The sequence below is a fragment of the Sceloporus occidentalis genome, unplaced genomic scaffold (assembly GCF_023333645.1).
Source record: "Sceloporus occidentalis isolate IW3139 unplaced genomic scaffold, rSceOcc1.0.p SCAF_2, whole genome shotgun sequence".
Classification (NCBI taxonomy): domain Eukaryota; kingdom Metazoa; phylum Chordata; class Lepidosauria; order Squamata; family Phrynosomatidae; genus Sceloporus; species Sceloporus occidentalis.
The window spans coordinates 214,729,090-214,751,187 of NW_028316982.1; the positions used below are offsets into that span (position 1 = coordinate 214,729,090).

At 42.7% G+C, this 22,098-nt stretch overlaps 1 protein-coding gene across 13 annotated transcripts in view; it reads left to right on the top strand.

Moving 5' to 3' along the window:
* The window catches only part of ROBO2 (roundabout guidance receptor 2), a 1,130,584-nt gene that overhangs the window by 1,066,764 nt on the left and 41,722 nt on the right, over window positions 1-22,098 (top strand). For 8 of the 13 annotated variants that reach the window (XM_089512185.1, XM_089512193.1, XM_089512187.1 and 5 more), the window contains 5 exons: window positions 2,056-2,098; window positions 3,665-3,792; window positions 8,463-8,744; window positions 9,103-9,228; window positions 11,194-11,350. In XM_089512185.1, coding sequence (XP_089368311.1) covers window positions 2,056-2,098; window positions 3,665-3,792; window positions 8,463-8,744; window positions 9,103-9,228; window positions 11,194-11,350 — 736 coding nt within the window. The remainder of the gene's footprint in view (window positions 1-2,055; window positions 2,099-3,664; window positions 3,793-8,462; window positions 8,745-9,102; window positions 9,229-11,193; window positions 11,351-22,098) is intronic. The other 5 variants (XM_089512190.1, XM_089512191.1, XM_089512196.1 and 2 more) reach the window with 1 other exon arrangement.

Consider the following 22,098-nt stretch of genomic DNA (forward strand, 5'->3'; position numbering starts at 1 on the left):
AGGATTTGTTGCCATGCCATTTTGTGTTAATATTTCACACAGTTGCCGTTCAGTCATATTTACATAAACTTTCTTCCAGATAGGTATAGTGAAACATTTAATATGAGATATGCCTATAGTCATTTGCTAGCAACAATAATTGTCCATGTAGTGGTAATGAGCAATTAATCATCAGTTCCTAAGTTCATTCTGAATGAAATCCCAAAGGAGTTCTCTTTGTCTTCATTGTGCATTGTGAAGCCACTTGTGGAACTGATAACATGGCAAAAAATAAATAAATACCCAGCTTTACATGTCAGTGACTGTGTGGATCATGGCACTTCTGTCTTCCATTTTCACATCGCAAATCTATATAGCTGTTTGTCTGAGATTGTGCTTTCTGCTATAATTTATATGTATTTATATAACAATAGGCAATCATTTTATGGAGTTGTATTGAAAAATATGTGTAAAATAATACTGATTTTCCTAAAGATATTTAAAGTCTGTTAATCCTGTAATATCTGCTGTATGCCGATATTCATTCTGGCCTATGGTACGAAGGGCCATTCCATACATCTAAACCTAATTTGTGCTCCCTGGTAGTTGAAATAGTAGAAGCAGGAATGAAAAATCCTGGGCTTAAATCTCCTTTCAGCCATTACATTGGCTGACATTCAGCTGGACACTTATCTTTCACCCAAATCTACTTCACAGAATTGTTGTGACCTATACACTTTCACTTGAGATCCCAGATGGAATTGTATACCTTGTAACAGAAGGGTACCTATACAGTCTTTTTCCAGTTTCTGTTTTCTTTGCCTGATTCACTGAGTTGCACAGTCATCTTCATTCTTTCTCATACTGAAACTTTATGTTTGTCCTCATTTTGGGTTCTCTTTTATGACTAGCTATTAGATATTGTATTATATTTAACCACAAAAATGTAGGGCAGTTGTCATGTAGGAAAATATGACAAGGTTTCAATATTCAGTCACTGTGCAGTGAAGAATTCTGTGACTGCATCTGGCTGTTCATCCTCTGTGCTATTCTTAGAAAAGTTTCTACAGCCTTAATAATAACCTAGAAATTGCCGGGAACCTATATTCATAAATATAACCAGCAACAAAAGATATATTTCAGATTTGGCACTGTGAAGTGTTTATTAATTATTTATCTGAAATAAGAGGACAAGAACTGTTCTTGGCTCTCATGCATTTTTATCATGTGCTTTGCTCAAAGCATTCTCAGTGTGAATCAAAGTGTATTTTAATATAAAATGTGAATATACTTGTATTTTATGTTTTTCCTGTTTCATTATCAGCAAACTTTGTACTATCATCCCCGCTCCCCTTATTATGTGATGACAAACATATACCTGTAGGTAACTGACTGATCATTATTTCTTGCAGTTAACCTCCTAAAGAGAATTTAAATATATATATACACACACACACACACACACACACACACACACACATATACATGCTTTCATTTTAATTTAGATGAGGGGGAAAGCCAGTGTTTTCAATAGACTTTGAGCAACTGGGAGACTTTTGGCTTCATGTTTTCAAAGCTTATTGAATCTATTGATTTTGATTTTTCCCCCTCAAGCCCATCATGTCATGGGATCAGAAATAAAGTTGTCCTGTGAGACTGTGGCTCTGAGAGATGGATTTAAATCTATATTGTGTAGCAAGAAACATGCAAATATGGCAGTTTGTTTATTGTTTATACAGTGGACCCTTGTTATACGCTGGAGTTTGGTTCCAAGATCCCCCATGTATAACAAAATCTGTGTATACTCAAGTCTTATTAAATAGAATGACATAGCAAAATGGTGTCCCTTATAAAAATGGAAAATCAAGGTTTGATATTTGAAATTTATACTTTTTTTGAACATTTTCAAACTATGCATGCTTGAATCCGTGTATAAAACATCCATGTATAAGAAGGGCCGACTCTACTTACATTGCTTAATGTACTATCTAATTTATACTGATATGGTTTGATGTAAATGACATAATATGCTTAATGGTCTTTTCATATTCTTTTGTATTTGAAAATCGCAAACAGTCACTTTTCAAAGAGGAGATGGAGGACTTATGAGCAATGGAAGGTATGCCTTTTTTTCTTTTTTAAAAATCACATTCAGTTTCAGATTTTATCATATCTATGGCCCATCATATTTAATTTTTGATAGGAACCTAAAAAAGTAATATATGAGCAGTCATGAGAGTGACAATTCTAGAAGGAATTAAATGACTTAGACCAGATTTTAATGATCTGTTGTACACTTGAGGGGAATCAAGTCCAGATGTTTCATATCTCCCAGATGTCTGAGATGAAATTAGTAGGAAGTATCAGAAGGAATGTGTTCATTTGTTTTCAGGATGTTTATTGCATTAATTAGGCATTAGTAAATGAAGTTGCTGTTGTTTAAAACTCCTTATTGGCTGCTACTAAATTGCTGTGAGTGAACAATTACACCCAATCGATCACAAAACAAATGATTCATGGAAGATGAATAGGTTGTAGATTGATAGGACTAGATTCTACAACTTTGGCTACTCAACTGAAATTGATAAAAGTTGATAACAGACCCATATATCCTCATTTATTTTCTCTGTGCCAATATGGAGATTGTAATTAGGCTCTGGTAATAACTTCCAATCTCCTATCTAATCAATATTTTAGCAAAAAAGAGATTAGGTCTAATGAGAGTTCATAGATGTGGCAGGAATACTGTTGGATCTTCTTATTGTTGTTTCCATAGAAACCCACATTTTTCTTTGGGATTGTGCCATAATGGAGTCATTGCAAAAGAGTGAAATATGGTAGTTAAAATGTTAAGTAAGGCCATATGAAGAGCTCTTTTGGATCAGACCAAAGGGTTGCTTAGTCAAATATTTTGTTTCCCATGGTTCCTATGTTTTAAGTGAACCAATAATCAAATACAAATTGAAGATCTTTTGTTTCATGCATTGTTCCCTTACTTCCTCCACTTTTTCTTATAAATTTGGGAACCAAACATTAGTAGTAAACATTAAAACATAGTCAATCCTCACTTGTTCTCAAAATCTGAAATCAATTACATGAACATGAAAGCCTGTTAAGATAGATAAAAATGTTCTTTTGAACTTTCTATTAATCCTACTCAAACAGCTTTCCTCTAAGACCATGCAAGAGTGCTCAAAGGAAAAGCTAGCAGCTTGTAGATGACAGAAAGGCATTTGGGATGCAGGATGTGAAGGAATAGTTGCTCAGAGTCCTGGAAATGGCTGATACAGAACAGTCACTTTGACTGATTGTTCCCTTGAGGTGGCAATTTATCATTCATCCCTTGTTTAGGATCCTCTGGTAGTACAGCATTCTCATTGTTTTCCATAGAGACAGGAAAGTTGGATTGTAGCAGATTTTTAACTGATGCTTCCTCCCTTTTCCACAGACAGTACATATGATTTACATTAAATTCTATAACCACTTAATATTTTACATTTAAAAAGCCGTTACTGTACAATTTAAATACTAAAATCATTTTAAATTCTAAATCATGAGTTTAAATACTAAATCATTTTTAAATCTCCAACTGCTGAATTCTATTTGAGAGAGACAAATAAACTCTCTTCAGTTATAATGGCACAGAGGTTTCTGACAGATGCATTTCCTTTTTGGATATTTTCAGTCGACCAGGCCTGTTAAATGCAGGTGACCCCAGTTATCCTTGGCTTGCAGATTCCTGGCCAGCCACCAGCCTTCCGGTAAACAACAGCACCAGTGGACCCAATGATCTTGGGAATTTTGGGCGTGGAGGTATGTTTATTGGCAATGTTTCAAGAAAAAAATGTGTACTGCGTGCAGGCCAGTGAGAAATTTTATTTGGAAATAAAGCTGGAAATGCAAGTCATCAAAAAGAGAATATCATGCAACAATAAAACAATATTAGTAATTAAGATGAAAAATTTTATACATTTTTCTGTATATTGGATTGTTTTCATAGACATGTATCTACACTTCTTGAAAGAACCTTCCCATTTCAAATTTTCTCCTGCTTTATGAAACCTGTGGAAAAGCTTCTAAGTCAAACAAGGGCCTAAATCTGATATAACATTAGTGGAGACAAAATAAGTGCCACCAGATTCCACTGGTTTTCCTAGTTGCACAAGCTATAGCATTTTTCCCCCTTGGAGTACCTATGCATTTTTCTGTTGGCATGCGAGGCTGTTGAACTATTAATTCAAATGGTTGTACAACTAGTTCTCTGATTTGTTGCACAGCTGGAAATTTGGATATCTCATGCACACCTTACAGAACTAGGTATCAGGAAGCAAAATCATTCTATTAATGTGATTGCTTGTCTCCTAAAATATTACACGTTTGCTGTCATTAACAGATATTGGTAGGAAGGAAGTCAGTATTAAAGGGAAAGTTTAAATGGAGGAAGATAAAGGATAAGAAGATGTAGAGAGAGAGGAGAAGAAGGAATAAGAATAGGAAGAAAGTAAAGTAAGTGTAGAGGTTATGAGAATGTAAAAGAAGGTGTGAGAAGGTTGGAAGGTAGGTAGATGGAGCAAGAGAGAGAGAGAGAGAGGAGAAGGGGGAGAAAGGAGGAATGAAGAAGAAGAAGAAGAAGAAGAAAGGATTAGTAAAAAGAAAAGAAGAAAAGATTAGAAGGGTGGGAAGGTGGAAGGAGAAAAAGAAAAGAATGAAGGTATAGAAATTGATTGGAAAATAATTAAAATGAAATAAGATTTAGTAGGAAAGATGGTATATAAGAAAGGGGGAGATTAGAGAAACAATAACTGATTATGAGGATGGTTAACAATTAAATTAATATTTTGGTAGGATTTAGTATGAAATAACATGGAAGATGTTTGAAGTAATGATGATGAGAATGGGAAATTTATTATATGTTTTATTATCTGTTTTCCTTTGTATTCTTTACTTATAAGATGTTAATATAAAAATATATGTATGGAAATATTATGTGGAATGTCTGACATGTATTTGTTTTAATAATAAACATTATTTAATTTAATTAAAATAAAATAAAATATTGCACATTCATTGCATTCTCTCATTCATCTCCCCACTTCCCAGTTATAAGGTTGTGCATTTTAATGACATTTTAAATGCATTTAGGTTGCAAACTTAAGGTCCCTGGAAGAACATCCAGCTTCAGAGAGGGCGACTCAACCTTGTCTCAACCTTTTCCCTGAAGCTGCAGAACAATCTGCATTTGATAACTCTATGTTATTAGAACTCTGGTGCTAGAGATCACAAAATGGATTCATCCTTGTAATATTCCCCGAGCATACTGGTAGAGGCTGTGGATCTGTAGGAATGGAGGGGGGGAGGGACATATGGATAGATAAAAGAATATATAATCAAATGGCCTCAAAATAAATTTCATAATTAGAAACAGATGCTGGAGAAGCCCTATTCTGTCTGCAAAAACAAGGCTAGCAGCAGATTGTGGCACAGAGCATGAACTGTGGTATCTAAAAGAAAGTTAAATAAGAACATTAAACCAACCATCCTCCAAAATACAACTGGAGGAACATACCCATGGAATTTTGAGATAATGTGACTTGTATTATTAACCTACCGTAGATACTTGACTATAAATCGAAATATTTATGCCCCAAAATGAACTCCAAAACCATGGGTAGACTTATGTATGGGGCAATGAGTTAATGCTAATAAATTTCTTGAAAGAAATGCCCACCTTTCTCTGTAGCCTTGTAATGGCTCCCTGTTTGAAGCCCCGGTGCCCGTTCTCCTCTCTCCCTCTCTCCCTCTGTGTGTGTGTTTCCCTCTCAGCCTTCCCGCACAGCCAGAGCTAACAAGCTGCTGCTGAGGCAATGTATGCCCTGGCTTGTACCTTGTTTTGCCTGGAAGTTCTGGGAGTGAAAAGCAGAGAGAGAGAAAGGTCTGTCCTCTATTTTTGCAAGCCCTGAACCTTGGGAGTCCTGGAGGTGAAAGGCAGAGAGAGAGAAAGGTCTACCCTCTATTTTTGCAAGCTGTGAGCCTTGGAGTCCTGCGGATGAAAGTCAGAGAGAGAGAAAGGTCTATCCTCCTTTTTTGCAAGCTATGAGCCTTGGGAGTCCTAGGGGTGACAAGCAGAGAGACAGTGGGGTCTGTCCTCCTTTTCGCAAGCCAGGAGCCTTGGAGATGCTTTTGGTAAGGGGAAGAGAGAGTGTGCGCGCGCGCGCACGTGTGTGCATGCCAAAGTTTGTTTCCCCTTTTCCATGCCGAGACTGATGCTTGGGAGAGGTCCAGACAGGGAGGGAGGGAAGTGGTGCTTTGTCCCCCCCCCCCCTTTAGATCTTTTGTAAAATCCTCCAGTGTTTGCCTCTCGACTTATCCACGGGTCATATCAAAATCCATGATTTTGGATCCAAAAACTGCCCTCGACTTATACATGAGGTCAACTTATGCACGAGTATATACAGAAATTAACCAGGACCCAAAAGATCTCTGGACTGAAGTCATGGGCATTGACAGGGAGCAATGGAAAAATATACTATCTGCAGCCAAAAAGAAAATGAAGCTTAAATGAATAATAGGTGAAACGCTTGAGCAGTTTAGGACAGACAAGAGACATAAGTAAACGGTGACAGAAATAGGGTCAGAACCCTGAATGCAGAACAAAAAAGGAAGACAACTTCCACAGGATCCATGAAATAAAATGCAAATTTAAACCAAGAGTGGAGATTTTCTGCAGCCAGCAGGGGACTACATTACATGACCAAGAAGAAGTAAAAAGATGATGGGAACAATATGCAAAAAAAATATATATATATATATAAAAAAGAAGAAAAGATATAGATTCATTCAAGGAAGAACAATTTCAAAAAGAACCTACAATTTTAGAAAGTGATGTGGAATCAGCTCTTAGCACTTGGAAGAAAAAATCAAGAGGAATACATGGTATACCAAGAGAATGGCTTTCAGTAAAAAAGACAGAATCCACTGTAGCACTAACTAAAATCTGCCAACAAATATGGAAAACAAAACAATGTCCCACAGATTGGAAACACTCAATACACATTACAATCCCCCCGCAAAAGGGGACACCAGAGATTTCAGTAACCACAGGAACATTGCATTAATTTTTCATGAAAGCAAAGTGATGCTCAAATTCTGTAACAAACATAGATGGAACGAGAAATGCCAGATTTCCAAGGTGGGATCAGGAAGGAGGCACTAGGGGTCATATTTCAAACATATGTTGGATCATGGAGTGCACAAAATAATTTCAGAAGAAAATCAACCTGTTATTTATAGATTATAAGAAAGCTTTTGATTGTGTAGATCATGAAATATTATGGACATACTTTGGATATATTATGAGAATACATGACTTCCTAGAAAAGACAATAATGTTTGGGGAGGTAGAGGATAATAGGAAAACAGGAAACTGCATTTCGTATAGACTCAATCAAGGATGCCAGGGCTCTGGGTCCACAAGATCTGAGCAGGGCTATTGACTACAGTATGACTTGGCGGTCTCTCATTCATCGGGTTGCCATAGGTCAAAGTCTACTTGACAGCAGTTAACAACAGCATCAACTTTCTACATTTCACTTTCCACATTTTCAATTATTTCATTCTTTGCAGAAAAAAAATAACCTGTGGTGTTAGAGATTTTTCCTGTGAGAATATAAAAGTGAATTGATATACAACAGTGTTAAATTTAGTAATTTATGTATATAGATGCATTAATGAGTTTCATGATTCAGTGCAAGCGTTCCAGTATAATGTTTCATGTCTTTCTCTGATTTTAGCTTTCATTTTGGTATACATTTACTTCTTTGTGTTTACCAACATAACTGTTCACATGATTTTGTTTACCACTGCTGAAATCTTCAAATATTTCCAAACGGAATTATTTATATCTCTCTGTTAATTCCCCCTCCCATTTACTGATAGGAAGAAATGTCTGGATGAACATCAAAAAGCAAATGAGATAGTGTTGGGTTAAAGAAAAATACATTTTAAGCACTACATAACTTGGAAAAGAATTTCCTGAGGATGGCTGAATGTTCAGTCAAAAGTGTTCTGTGTGTGTGGTAGTGTGAGGGAGCAAAGTGAGGTGGTTTCTTCTATGATTTGTAGAGTTGCTCCTTTCATCATTTCCTGGAAGCACAGACACATTTTCATTGGCTGTGACATGAAGTGAAGAATTGAAAACATTATTCAGGGCAGAAATATTCCAAACTTCACTTTCACAGCTGAAGGTATGGAGGAAAGATGGTTTTGAGCAGTGAGATGTGAAGGACAAGTGGAAAGTTTGTCACAGAAGTTGAAAGTGAGGAGATGGTTATTTATCATTTTCCCTTCATGGGCTTGTGGACCCGGTCTCAGCTGAAATGCAAACGTGTAGAATGACAGACTTATTTTTCATATTAAAATCTTGATAGTTTGGGGTTTCCTGTGTAGTACTGACTGGTTTCATTCCTTTTTCCCCCCCATCACAGATGTGCTACCTCCAGTACCAGGCCAAGGAGATAAAACTGCCACAATGCTTTCTGATGGAGCCATTTATAGCAGCATTGACTTCACTACCAAAACGAGTTACAACAGTTCCAGTCAAATAACACAAGCTACTCCATATGCCACGACACAAATACTACATTCCAATAGTATCCATGAATTGGCAGTTGATTTACCAGACCCCCAGTGGAAAAGTTCAATCCAACAAAAAAGTGACCTAATGGGATTTGGGTACTCTTTACCTGATCAGAACAAAGGCAACAATGGTGATTCAACTTCTTATTTTTTTTTTCCTATCAAAATTGGTTGTAGGACTGTTGTGCATGCTTAGAAAATTCTACTTGCCCACCTCTGTTCCCTTTTCCCTCAACTAATAACATGCCTTGCATGCATCCTATACATGTACATATGCAACTAATCTATTGTGCTATGATTTCAGTTTACTGCATCTGCTGCCATTGTCACAGACCACCTGTGCTCCATCCTGCTCCCATTAGGATACATTAGGTTACATATTTTCCACAGCACTATCACATTAGCTGTTTAGCAGCTAACTGCATGTTGTGCATGTGCTAATAAACTAATCACATGATGGCACTGTGACCTTTGCCCTTTAACCCTTAGCATTACTTTACATCCCTGACTACCGATTGGCTGAGGGATTGTCTAATAGAATGCCACACAACCAGTCACAGGATTTCAGCACCACCAGCTCTCACAACAGCTCAGAAAGAAGTGGCAGCCTCTCAGGTTGGTTTCCTTATGGTGTGTATAAGGGGAAGTGCTTATGCTTGTAAGCAGCCTTTAAAAAAAAAAACCTCAGTTATAGCCTTGAAAGATGGTCCTTTCCATTTCCAGAGTCTCTTTTTGAATATTGCAATGTGCTTTCCATTTAGATATTTGTGAATGTGTCACTATCTTCTATAAAACCATGACTTCAATAAAAAAAAACCCACCAATGCACCTTATTTCCCCTAACTGAACCAGAAACCCATTTAGAGATAATAAGAGCATATTTGTAGCCTTTGTACCCTGTGTATTTCAGCATGATTGGAAATCTTATTTTGTAACATTCTCACTCTTCTGGCAAATGTTGACTTTATTTGTAAATCAATCTTCACTTTATAGCACCGGCTTTCTATGAGGAGCTTCGTGATGAGGTTAATATTTTGGTTGTATCATTTTTAACCCCTCCCCAACAATACCATAAGGGTTTGCAGTATTTCTATCATACATCAAAAAATCTACCCATTGCAACACACTGGACTTGAAAGATAAGCTTCTTAATACAGTCCTGCTTTAAAAATTCCAAAGTTGCATACAATCATAATGTATAGGTTTATGCTGGATGCTATATAATAATTATTAGTATACCATTAAAAAATCACCAGGTGAACAATGTGACTGAATTAAATATAATACACAGAATTGTGCCATTTTAATAATATATTTTAAGACTTTAATATGAAACCACTTCAATTACGTCTGCCATATCTGATAGTTTTGACTCTCCTTCTGCTTCATTTTCCTTTATTTCTTATTCTTTATGCCCCCCCCCCCCGCAACTTTCAGTTCCTGTCTCCTACCCAAATAGCCTCCTGTGCAATTGCTTGCTTCCCTATTCCTTGCTGCATTCTTTCTTCTTAGGTCACAGAGCACAATCCAGACTGTTACTGTTCTTTCATATTACAATTGCCTCATATGTTATAACTAACATTTTCCTCTTGTTTCTCTGTTTTTTTTAATCATCTTTTAGTTTTATTGTTCACTGGTCTACTTTCTCTCTAATCCTCCAGAAAATATGTGCTTGGGTTAACAACAACAACAATCAGAGTGAGTGTGGTATAGTGGTTTGAGTTTTGGACTAAGGCTCTGGAGAACAGGGTTCCTACTTGTCCATCCAAACCATTGGGCAGACATGGACAAGTCACCTTTTCTCAGCCTCAGAGTAAAGCAATGGCAAACCCCCTCAGACCAATTCTTGCCAAGACAAACCCTAGATTCATCTTAGGGTTGCTATAAGTCACAAATTATCTGAAGGCAAAAACAGCAACAACAACAACAAGACTTCTGAATTATATGAACTTATAATGTTACATTGAATTCCCCCATAATTTTCAAGTAAGAAGCTAGCTAGAAGTTTACTCCCCCCCCCCCACCTTAACAGCAACACTTTACCATTTGGACAAAAAGAGAAATAAATAAATTCAAATAGTAAAGCTTATGACTGTATATTTAACTACACTTTCCTGCCTGGTACAAGCAGGGACAATATGCAAAAGATTATTATTAATACATTTGAACTGCCGTCTGAAAAATTTGTGCTGTGGTCTATTCCCCCCCCCCCCCCGCCCAGCAGTGACTGAATGGAGGCTTAAAACAGACATGAACTAATCAATAAGTATAGTTTTCATACAGCAAGTACATTGTAACTTTTATTCAGCTTATGGTTCATTGTAACTAGTCTATATAAAGTGTGTGAAATAAAAAGAACTAATTTAGGGAGATTATACAGGCTATTTTCATTCCCTTCCACCCTATTATTATTTATAACCTTATGACAATTATAACATGTTACTGCTGATGTTGCAAAGATAAAAATACTCTCTTCTCTCCCGCCTCCCTTTTAGTGTGCCATCTGGATTTAGAGCTCTTTTGGGATATGTAAAAATTTTACTTCGTTTCTTCTTACTTAAGAATGTTTTTTGATTTCAGGTGGAAAAGGAGGGAAGAAAAAGAAAAGCAAAAATACTTCTAAGCCTCAAAAAAATAATGGGTCTACCTGGGCCAGCATTCCCCTTCCACCCCCGCCAATACAGCCTCTCCCAGGCACAGAACTAGAACACTATGGGGTAGAACAGCAAGAAGCAGGGTAATTTATTTTTCTCTCTTTGGGTAGAACTGAGAATTCATCATCTTGGCTCTATAGTGCACAATCTCCAGAAGCATCAATTGGATTCTGGAGTTTAAATATAAAGAGACTGGTATATATGGAATGGATGCATTGATAATACCAGGATATAATTATCAAAAGAATTACCTGCATTCATAAGTGGGCCTGATGTACGGGTGTGTGCATACCAATAAAACTAGATAATCATTTTTCACAGGATATAGTTGTAGGTCTATTCTTAACCAACATTTGTTCATTGTTCTTTAAAATATAGGTTGATGGAAAATATAGTATCAGAATAGTCTTCTGTGTTTTGATATACCTACTTCAGTAAAAGCATCCCTGGTCATGGTACATGGTCCTTTAGATTTACTGTCATACCTAGCCAAGAGGGTCTAAAGGCAGTTAATGGGAGCTGTATTCTAATCTGGAGGGCACCAAAGGGAAAGCCTGGCCTAAAGAATGTCCATATAGGTATACAGGCTTTGATAACAATAACTATAAATGTTGATAGCCGTTTTGGATACTCAGTGGACAATTGGGTGGCTAAAACCAAATTATTAGAATCTAGAGCAGTGGTTTTCAACCTTTGGTCCTCTAGATTTTTGAGACTTCAACTCCAGAATTCCTGAGCAATGAGCATGCTGACTGGGACTTCAGGTAATTGAAGTCCAAAACATCTGGAGGCCCAAATGTTGAGAACCACTGATCTAGAGGGAGATATCAGCCTGTCTGATGTTGACAACAAGATTTTCAAAGTGGAAAAACATTTTTGGCATATAATAATCCCCAAAGCTGCTTAGTTAGGACTTAAGTGTGCTCAGTGGCTTCAGATGTTGATTATCTTGTACTAAGAGGGAGGCAGGATGAAATTGAAAACTGAATAGGTGTGCCCTACATTGCAACATCTTTACTGGGTTTCTTAATGACTATGGATACACTTCTGCATGTGCAATCTTTCTGTAATCTTCAGAAAATAGCATTTACCAAGTAGAATTGGGAAAGAAATAGTTTTGAAATAGCTGTGCAATATGAATTTGAGAAAAGGAAAAGCATTGTCTTGAGTTAACTACAAATCAAGTCTTGAAGAAGTTGAAACAGTAGCTCACTAATGCAGGCCTATGATGCCTCTTGCTTCTTGCAGGATATGCTAATATGTTTGTATTACAAGACACTAATTTTCCAGTACCACCTCCTCCTCCTCCTCCTCCTCCAACCAAAAGAAGCTACTGCCTTTGATCTTCGTGTTATTCAAGGAAATGGGGAGTATGGAACAATTTAAAATGTATGTGAGTACTAGAGAATACTTTATCTCAATCTCACATACATGATTGATTTGCTCCCACAAATCACTAGATAGGCACATTGAAACAGAAGGCGGAGCCAGTTTGTTTTCTGCTGCTTCAGAGACTAGGACATAAATCAGTGGCTTAAAACTACAAGAAAAAAAATATCTACCTAAACATTAGGAGGAACTTTATAATGGCAATAGCTGATCATAAGTGGAGAGTGGTTGACTTTCCTTCTTTGGACAAACAGAGGTTGTTTTGTCATCCTATGGGCGTGGTTTAGTTGTGTGCTCATGGCAGTGGCTGGTTCTACATAATCCTTTCAGTTCCTTTCAACTCTGTGATTCTTTGAATAGAAGAGGAATGCATGATGGCTCAAAACTTTGGATTTTAAATATGAGCAGGTGAGAGAGATGGAAGATCAGAGGACAGGGGAAAAATCTATACTAGTCTAGCAAGCAACCTCTCCTACTCGAACAATATATCCCACATCCTTCTCTCTCAAAACCACTAAAATGGCCAACATAATTTGTTGCCAACATATGAAGATAAATATTTCAAATAATTATTGTTTTGATTCTATACTTCTGGGCTTCTAGAGGCTAAAATAAATGTTATCAAACATACCTCAAAAGTAACCTTGTACACCTTCCTGGCAATGCAGGAAATTCCCAGTGTCTCTCATCCAGGGGCCAGATTAGTTTCTACTTCCAAGAGGGCCTTTACCACCTCGGCCCCCAACCTCTGGAACTCTCTGCCCACTGAGCTCCGCTCGGCCACCTCCCTGGCCCAGTTCAAAAAGGGGCTGAAGACCTTTCTATTCAAACAGGCATACCCCGATGCGAGCCCTGAATAACCTCACCCTCTTCTTTACGCCAGTAGTGGCAAGCTGGCTGGAGTGTTTTATTGGATTTTAATCTGAATGTATAATTTTTATGTATTGTATCTTGTGGAATGCTGTACACCGCCCTGATTTGTAGAAGGGCGGTATATAAATAAAAATTTTATTTATTTATTATTTATCATCTCTTCTCCAGGCTAAACCTAAACAAATTATTTAGTCTTTCTTCATGGGACGTAGGAAATCTGGAGGGAGGCAGATACATCAGAAATCCTAGAATGGTATATACCTTGGAATGTGTGGGAATTTTTAAAATTAAATTCAATTAATTTTTTCGTTAACTGGCCCCACATTTGTCATATAAAAACATATATTAGGACAATTCTCTAGGTGCAAAGCTAAATATAAGAAGTAGCTATGTAAAATTCATACAGCCTTGTTAGCAATTATTTTTTCCAAAAATGAACCACTTGCCAAGTTCATAAGAAAAGAAAAATATTTTCTCTGGTGCACTTATATTGCAGGGATCAGATTACTTTGTTAAAGGAAACCCCACTTGCTTCTGAAAAGTTTGCCCCAAGAAAGCAATTCACAATTGGTTCTCTACAAAGTGATGAGAAATTTACTTCAAGCAGTCTCTGATTAATAATTGCCACCCAAAATGATATCTGCACTTTAATACATTTTCTGTTCTCAGCTCAAACAGTTCTGCTGTAAAAGACAAATAACTCTCATATATTTTAAAAAACACAGTGATAAAATAAGACAGATAAATTGATGCATTATCAGCAGAGAACCTTTGGCATAGGTCTTGGCTTCTCAGTTCTGTATAGTATCTGTTATTTGGATGAGAAAATTGTATTTGTCACCAAGACAACATTGGTTATTTAAAGCCAAGTAATCTGTGACGTTGATAGTATACTTCTGTGTTTCACACAACTCAACAGCAGCTTTTAATGTTTTTCTTTCAAATTACATTTTTCAAGTTATTTATAATGTTCTGTCAATAATGACTACAATTTTACACGAAGTGCATCGTTATAAGATGAAAGCTAAACCTGAAAATCCAGGTCCTTTACAGAAAAATTCAGTGAACTTTGAATAAAAGAAGAAAAAGAAATATTTCAGTGAATGCTCTGGTTAATAAATAAAAATGGAATAGTTTGTATGTACAACTAATTATAACTTACTCAAGTTACTGTTGTTATATATATTTAATGAGCACTCAGAATTTATGAAATGCATGCTTCATCACACTCCTGTACCTTCCTAATATTACCCTCTTCATGGTGACCTGGTACCCCGAGCATTCAAATGCCAGTAGCTGGTTGTGAACAGAGATGGGAACACCATCAATATAAGGCATGAAGCCTTCCTACTGGCTCTTTTTTCTCACCCACATGGTTAAAAGAAGTTAGCGCCATTCCATTATGTGTGCCCTCTACTATTGCTGGATATTTAATTTACAACTAGATATATGTTTTTCCAAAGTTTCCAAATTCTGACAGTTAAACGGTTTTATTTAAAAGTAAAGGGAATGACAAGAAGAAACATAATTACCAGAGTCTTGGGGCATGTCAACATGCGCCAAATGGACCAGTTTTCCCCTGACTTCACGATGCAGAGCCAACACCCAATTTAAGTTTGGATTGTATTATTATTATTATTACAGTTGGCTCTCCTTATAGGTGGACTTGCCTTCCACAGCTTTGAGCTTACACAGAAGGCAAGCCCTGGCAGAAATAATGGGGCACATATTGGTGCCGCATGCCCCAGGTGCCACTGCAAGCATGCACCCCATTATTTTCTATGGGGCTTGAGCATACACTCTTTTCCCCATATGTGGGGAGTCCGGAACGGATCCCCCGCATATGAGGAGGGCAGACTATATTACTATTATTAAGCTTTATTTATAAAGTGCTGTAAATTTGCAAAGAGCTATCCATACAATCAATTGAAATGTGGGAAGGCCAGTTGCACATTGAATCCGGTCCATCCTTGCTTTATTTCAGTCTAAAAAGACTCACTATTTGCTCCAGATCTTTCATGAACATCCAGAGCTCTTTGGAGTGACACTAGGAGACTGTTAGGAATGCAAGGACCAGAATTATGGGTTTGGACAGTGGCTCGCCACTATGGGCTTGGGTGTAGAGTTTGAGGCCACCCATGAATAGAGCCTAGAGGTTTTAAAAGGGGGCTGGGCCTCATGGGCCCAACCTTGCCAACAGTGGGAAGACCTAAGCAATTTAAGCTGTCTTGCCCCCTCATCGGCCTCTTTTGAAAGATTTCATCCCAACCTCCCACCCTCAGGACAGTATGGACTTGTTTGGTTGCTTCAGGGCCAGGTAGGAATTTTCCTGGTTTTTTTTTTTTTTTTTTTTTTTTTTTTTTGCCTAGGTACTGGTGATTGGCTTAGGGGCAGGATGTTAAATAGGTTTCCCTTGGCCTTAATGGGGGTGGGGGAACGATCACCTAGGCACCCCATTGAGGTGAAAGGTATGGATCAGGGCAGCATTTACATGTCAAGGGCCATGGGGGCTGCTCATGAAACAGCCTTACAATCTCGAGGGAGTTTGGGAGAGCATGCCTCATATCTACCTTCCTATGACTGGCTGAAGATACAATCCGAGGATTCGGTTGCCCTCAGAGTCTGGTGTTTTTGCCTTATGGGAAGGCTGGAGAGGTAGTCTAGGTAAAGACACCTGGCTTCAGCTGAACCCGCATCAGGTTTTCACCCTCAGTTGATATCTTGAAAGTTTACAATTCTTCTTCGTGGTCTCTGCGAATCATACATATGGGTTTCACTGCGCCTGCGCAGTGCTGTTCAGAAACTTCTGGAATCACTAGGCAAAGTTCACTTTGCAACATATAGAAACTTTTTGGCGGTAACCCCACCCACCCGTTATAAGGCCCCTGCCTTCCCGCTCTTTCCCCAGTTCCTTTTTTCCGCCACGCTAGCTGCTTCAGGGAACTTCGCTCGCTCTTTAGCTTGATTGGAATCACTGTGTTTTTGACCATTCATTGTCTCCCGCCCCTGATAACTTCGGACTCTCAGCTTGTTGACCTCGATTTTGGACTTTCCCTCCGCTTTTGTTTCTTCGGAAGAAGGTCTCCAGCACCTTTCAAAGTGTGACGTTGCGGAGAAAAGATGCCCATCCGGGAAAGGACCACGATCCGAAGACTTGTCCACTCTGCAAGCCCCTCTCTTCGCAGGCTCGGAAGAATTGTGAGTCCTGGCTGACTTCGGCCATCAACCAGGGCAAGACTCTCTTCATCGTCGGCTCCCTCGGCTATGCCGCCTGCTTCTTCTTCCCGGGCCAGCGTGTCCAGCGTGGTGTCTGCCCACCAGTGGCTGAATCGTCCACCACCGCCGATGTGGCCAGTGGTTCATTCAGACCCAGTGCCACCAACAAACCCTCCGAGCGCCCCCACAAAACGTCGGAGACTGAAGGTTTCGAGCCCAGGACGGAGTCCAAGAGGAGGGCATCCCTGGAGGGCTTGCGCTCGAAGGATCGAGCGGATGTGGCCCGTGGTTCATTCAAACCCAGTGCCACCAACAAACCCTCCAAGCGCCCCCACATAACGTTGGGGACTGAGGGTTTCGAGCCCAAGACGGAGTCCGGGAGGAAGGCATCCCCGGAGGGCTCGCGCTCGAAGGATCGAGCGGATGTGGCCCGTGGTTCATTCAAACCCAGTGCCACCAACAAACCCTCCAAGCACCCCCACATAACGTCGGGGACTGAGGGTTCCGAGCCCAGGATGGAGTCCGGGACAAAGGCGTCCTCGGAGGGCTCGCGCTCGAAGGATCAAGCAGATGTGGCTCATGGTTCATTCAAACCCAGCACCACCAACAGACCCTCCAAGCGCTCCCACATAACGTCGGGGACTGAGGGTTCCGAGCCCAAGGCCAAGTCCGGGACGAAGGCATCCTCGGAGGGTTCGTGCTTGAAGGAACGAGCGGATGCGGAGGCCCTGGCCGTGCCAGTCCCATCCTCCAAGGAGTTGTCGAAGGCATCATCGAAGGCGTCCCAACATGCCTCCAAGCCGCCCAAGACGGGGGCACCCTGGGTGCCATCAATGAACGCTGCACCGGAAGATGAGGGCAAGGCGACCAAGCCTCAGCCTTCAGGGATCATTGTCCTGTCAGACCTGCCGGGCAATCCCTTCCCCCCTCCCCGAGGAGCGGGGCGAGATGCCGGGATCCTCTAAGAAGAGGCACTCTGAGGGGGCTTTGGACAACTCCATGCCCAAGCGGCCCAAATCCACCCGGTACCAGGTGAGTCAGTGGCATCCTCCAAGGGCGAGGAGCACGCTTCGCACAAAACGCGCTCTCCAGCCAAAAGGACTCCGACTCCGGTTTCTTCTCGCCCGAAGGAGTCGTCGGCATCGTATGCGGTTTCCACGATCGACTCCCCGCTGCCTTCGACTGTGGAATTTGTCTGCGTCAATGCAGAGACGGCCAGACCTCCATGGAGGGTGTCCTTCCCTCTGACTCTTCACTCAGGCGAGGATGAACTGTCTGATGAGGATCCTTCAGAAGATTCGCGAGGCTGAATCTCTGTCTTATGGCCCCTGAGAGAGGGAAGCCCCCGGTGTCGCATGCGAGGGCTTCAACATCCGAGCCGTAGCGGCCCGCTCTGGAATCGGCAGCTTTCAGCTTCCAACGCGTCCCCCACGCGAGTCCGGGTGCCGGATCTCCCACTGGCATCAGACACCGTCTCTGAGCCAGAAATCTTGTCATCTTTGGAGGACCCATCAGATGATGAGGCCTCCATCCAGGCTTCTCCTCAGAGGTTGCATCACCCCGAGCCTTCTTCTCCCACTGGTGATGGCCGCTCTTTCAACGAGCACATCATCAAGATGCCAAGGTCCCTGGACATTGGGCTTTCCTTCCCCAAGGAGAAGGCTCACGACCCAGTCGAACACAGGGTGCACGGCCGTGTACCGTCCCCGCCATCCATCCCGCTGCTGCCGTCCCTGGAGACCTTTGTCAGGCGGCCCTGAGAGGTGCTGGCCTCCTTGGTGAGATCGTCCCGCAGGATTGAATCCCTGTACCAGATCTCTCCATCCAGCGGTTCTGGTTGACCGGCCACCCCAAACAAAATTTGGCGATAGTCAAAGGGACACAGCAGACCTTCATCCCCAAACAGACGACGCCTCCGGCAACGCCTACATGGGGGCTTACATCCAGACCTTGATGGAGGGGATTTTGCCATTCATCCCTGACGTCCCAAATGATGTCTAGAGGCGCCTGGTGGAGATCATAGATGAGGCCCGCTCCATCGGGAGCTAGCTCATCACTGCCTCCACAAATGTGGCTGACTGTGCGGGACGGGCCATGGCGGCATCGATGGCTCTGTGCCGACATGCATGGCTGCGTTGATCTGACCTGAAGACCAACGTCAGGACAGCTATTGAGGACATGCCACTTCACGGCTCTGGTCTCTGTCACGCTGAGACCGACGAGCGCCTGAACCGCAATTTCAGGATGAAGGCAGCGGCCAAGACCCACGGGATGTCGTCGGCTTCCATCTCGCCCGGCCGGAAGAGACAGCGACCATGGCAGCTCCAAGGTCGGTCGCATCGGTCTTTCCAGCAAGACCGACAGTCTCAGCAGCAGGACTCCCAGAGGTGGCGTTACCCCTCTCAGTCTTCCTCCTCCTCTGGCCGTCGCAACACACACACACCCCGGTATCGGAAGTCCTGCCATCAGGATACCGACCGGGGGAAGAAGAGAACCCGAGGGGTTCCTCGCGCTTCGTCTCCCTCCCCTCCAGTTCTCGGACATCTTGAGGCTTTCCCACTACCGCCGGTTCCGGATGGTAACCTTGGCCTCTGTTCTGCCTCTACTCCACCAGGGCCAGTGGTTCGCGATGTTCGACCTGGGGGAAGCCCACTTCCACATCGGAAGTCGAGAGTCCCACCGGAGATCCCTCGCCTTCGCCGTCGGCTTCACCGCGTACCACTGCAACGTACTTCCCTTCGGCCTAGCCACGGCCCCGAGGGCCCTCACAAAGTGCATGGCTCCAGTGGTGGTAAACCTCCATCAGAGGGATTACAGAGTCTTTCATACCTCGGCGACTGTTGTTGCCGCCGACTCACAGTGGGATTACCAGGAGACAGTCTCATTCGCCTTGCACCCTGGGCGCCCCTTGGCCTAATTGCCTGCGAGGAAAAGCCACTACACACCAGCCAGGCAGGCTAAGTTCATCGGGGCCATCCCCGACTCCGAAGGATGCTCCGCCTTTCCCCCTCCGGACCCTTTTAGGCGTTGGCAGCTTCACTAAGCCTTGCATCTCCCACAGAAAGGTGAGACGTCCAGGTAGACCTAGGCCACATGGCGTTGACAACGTTTGTGACGCCGTGGGCAAGGCTTCGCCTCCGACCCCTTCAGGCCTGTTTCCTCTTGGTCCCCTCAGTCTTCAGACTGATGGAGGACTCCCCGACCAGGTATCTCACGGTACTGAGGCCAATGGCCGCTTCTCTGAGATGGTTGTTGGCTTGCTTCAACGTCTCCATCAAAATGCCCTTCCAGCAACCCCAGCCTCAACTGACTTTGACAACAGATGTTCCCCTGGAAGGCTGGGGCACCCACCTGCTCGACCTCGTTGTCAAGGACAAGTGGTCCGCCCAGGACAAACGTTTCCACATCAACACGTTGGAGATGCTGGAAGCCGACAAGGTGTTGAGGGCATTCAAATCCGCTGTCGTGGACAAGATGGTCCTCCTGAGAACAGATGGCACCACTGTGATGTATTACATCAACAAGCAGGGAGACTCCAGATCCAGGACCCTGCTCGAGTTCATTCTGTGCGTCTGGAGCTGGTTCATCCAGAGACAGATGCTCCTCTACGCAATTCACCTGCCAGGAGAGGACAACGACCTGGCGGATTGCCTAAGCAGATCTCCTCCGGTGCCAGAGTAGAGGCTCCATCCGGAGATGGTCAGCGACCTGTTCGACTGGTGGGGGACCCCCCCAAGTCGACCTCTTCGCGACCGAATGGAACAGCCACTGTCCCCAGTTCTGCTCCGGGAGGCGACTGGACGGATCCCTCGGAGACGCGTTCACCTTCCTTTGGACGGGAGAGCTGCTCTACGCCTTCCTCCCTTCCCTCTCATCATCAGGGTGGTGTCCAAGATGACAACGGACCAATCGGATGTGATCCTGATCGCTCCGTGGTAACCGTGGCAGCCCTGGTTCGCGTCTCTTCTCCACCTCCAAGAGATGCTCCCTCCGCCTCGACTTCCGTCTGGACCTGCTGTCGATCCAGGACGGCCGGATCCTCCACCCGGACATCGAGAGCCTGCCGCTGGTGCCTGGAGAATCCAGCCCTAGCCTCACTGCCTGATGCGGTGAGGACTGTGACCCTGCCTATGCAGAAACCATCCACCCAGCGGTCCTATGCCATTAAGTGGAGGAGGCTTAGCCTCTTCCTTGTAGAGGTTTCTTAGGAGATGTGCCAACCTGCACCCTCTTAGGAGATGTGCCAACCTGCACCCCCTTGGGTCGGTACTACTACCAGCTTGAAGCCTGGAGGCGGTGCTGTCCGCTCTTCAATCCAAGCCTTTTGAACCGATGGCCACGATGGACTTGAGATTGTTGACTTGGAAGACTGCCTTCCTTGGGGTCATCACCTCCGCCCGCTGTGCGGGCGACCTCTGTGCCTTGCAGAGGGACCAGCCCTTCCTTAGGTTTACAAGGATTAGGTAGTCCTCCGGTCAGACATTACTTTCTTGCCCAAAGTACTGCCTGCTTCCCACATGGGCCAGGACATTGTGTTGCCTACTCCGGCGTCCAGCCCGACTTTGGACGCAGAGTGAAGCCTGCACTCTCTTGATTCCAGGAGGGCGCTGGTTTTTCACTTGGACATAACCGCTGCCTCCAGTCGGTCCGAGAGACCCTCTCTGTGCTACTCGGAACCAATGAAGAGGTTGCCTGTGTCCGCGCAGAGTTTTTTCCAATGGGTGGCTGGTACCATCCACCTCTGCTATGAACTGTTGGGTAACCACTCCCTGGCAGGACTCGGTCCCACTCCACAAGGGCAGTGTCACAATCCTCAGCATCCCTGTCGGGGATTCCCTTAGAGGATGTCTGCAAGACTGTTGTCTGGTCCCAGCCTCTGACTTTCATAAGGCTTTACAGGCTGGACACCAGGGCCATCCTAGACGCAGCTTTTGGGAGGGCTGTGTTGGTCTCAGGGTTGCATTGGTTGCACCACTGATGATGTTTGTTTACAAGGTTATGTAAATTATGCCACTGTTTTTACATTCCTGTTGAATGTTGGTTTGCACAAATTGCCAAGGGATTGGTCTTGCATGACCTTACGTTCCCTTCTCAGGTTCTGCAATGTTATGGCTGTGTTGAGGTGTTTGTGCACAAACAAAGACTGACTCTTTTATGGTTCAAGGTTTTTATTGTGTCAGTAATATACCTTGGTTACCATACCTTTGGTTTCAGGACACTCCCTCCGCCGCATACCTAAGCTTGTCAGTCTAAACCCATTTGTATGATTCGCAGAGACCACGAAGAAGGAGGACAGGTTGCTTACCTGTAACGGTATTTCTTCGAGTGGTCATCTGCGAATACATACAAATCC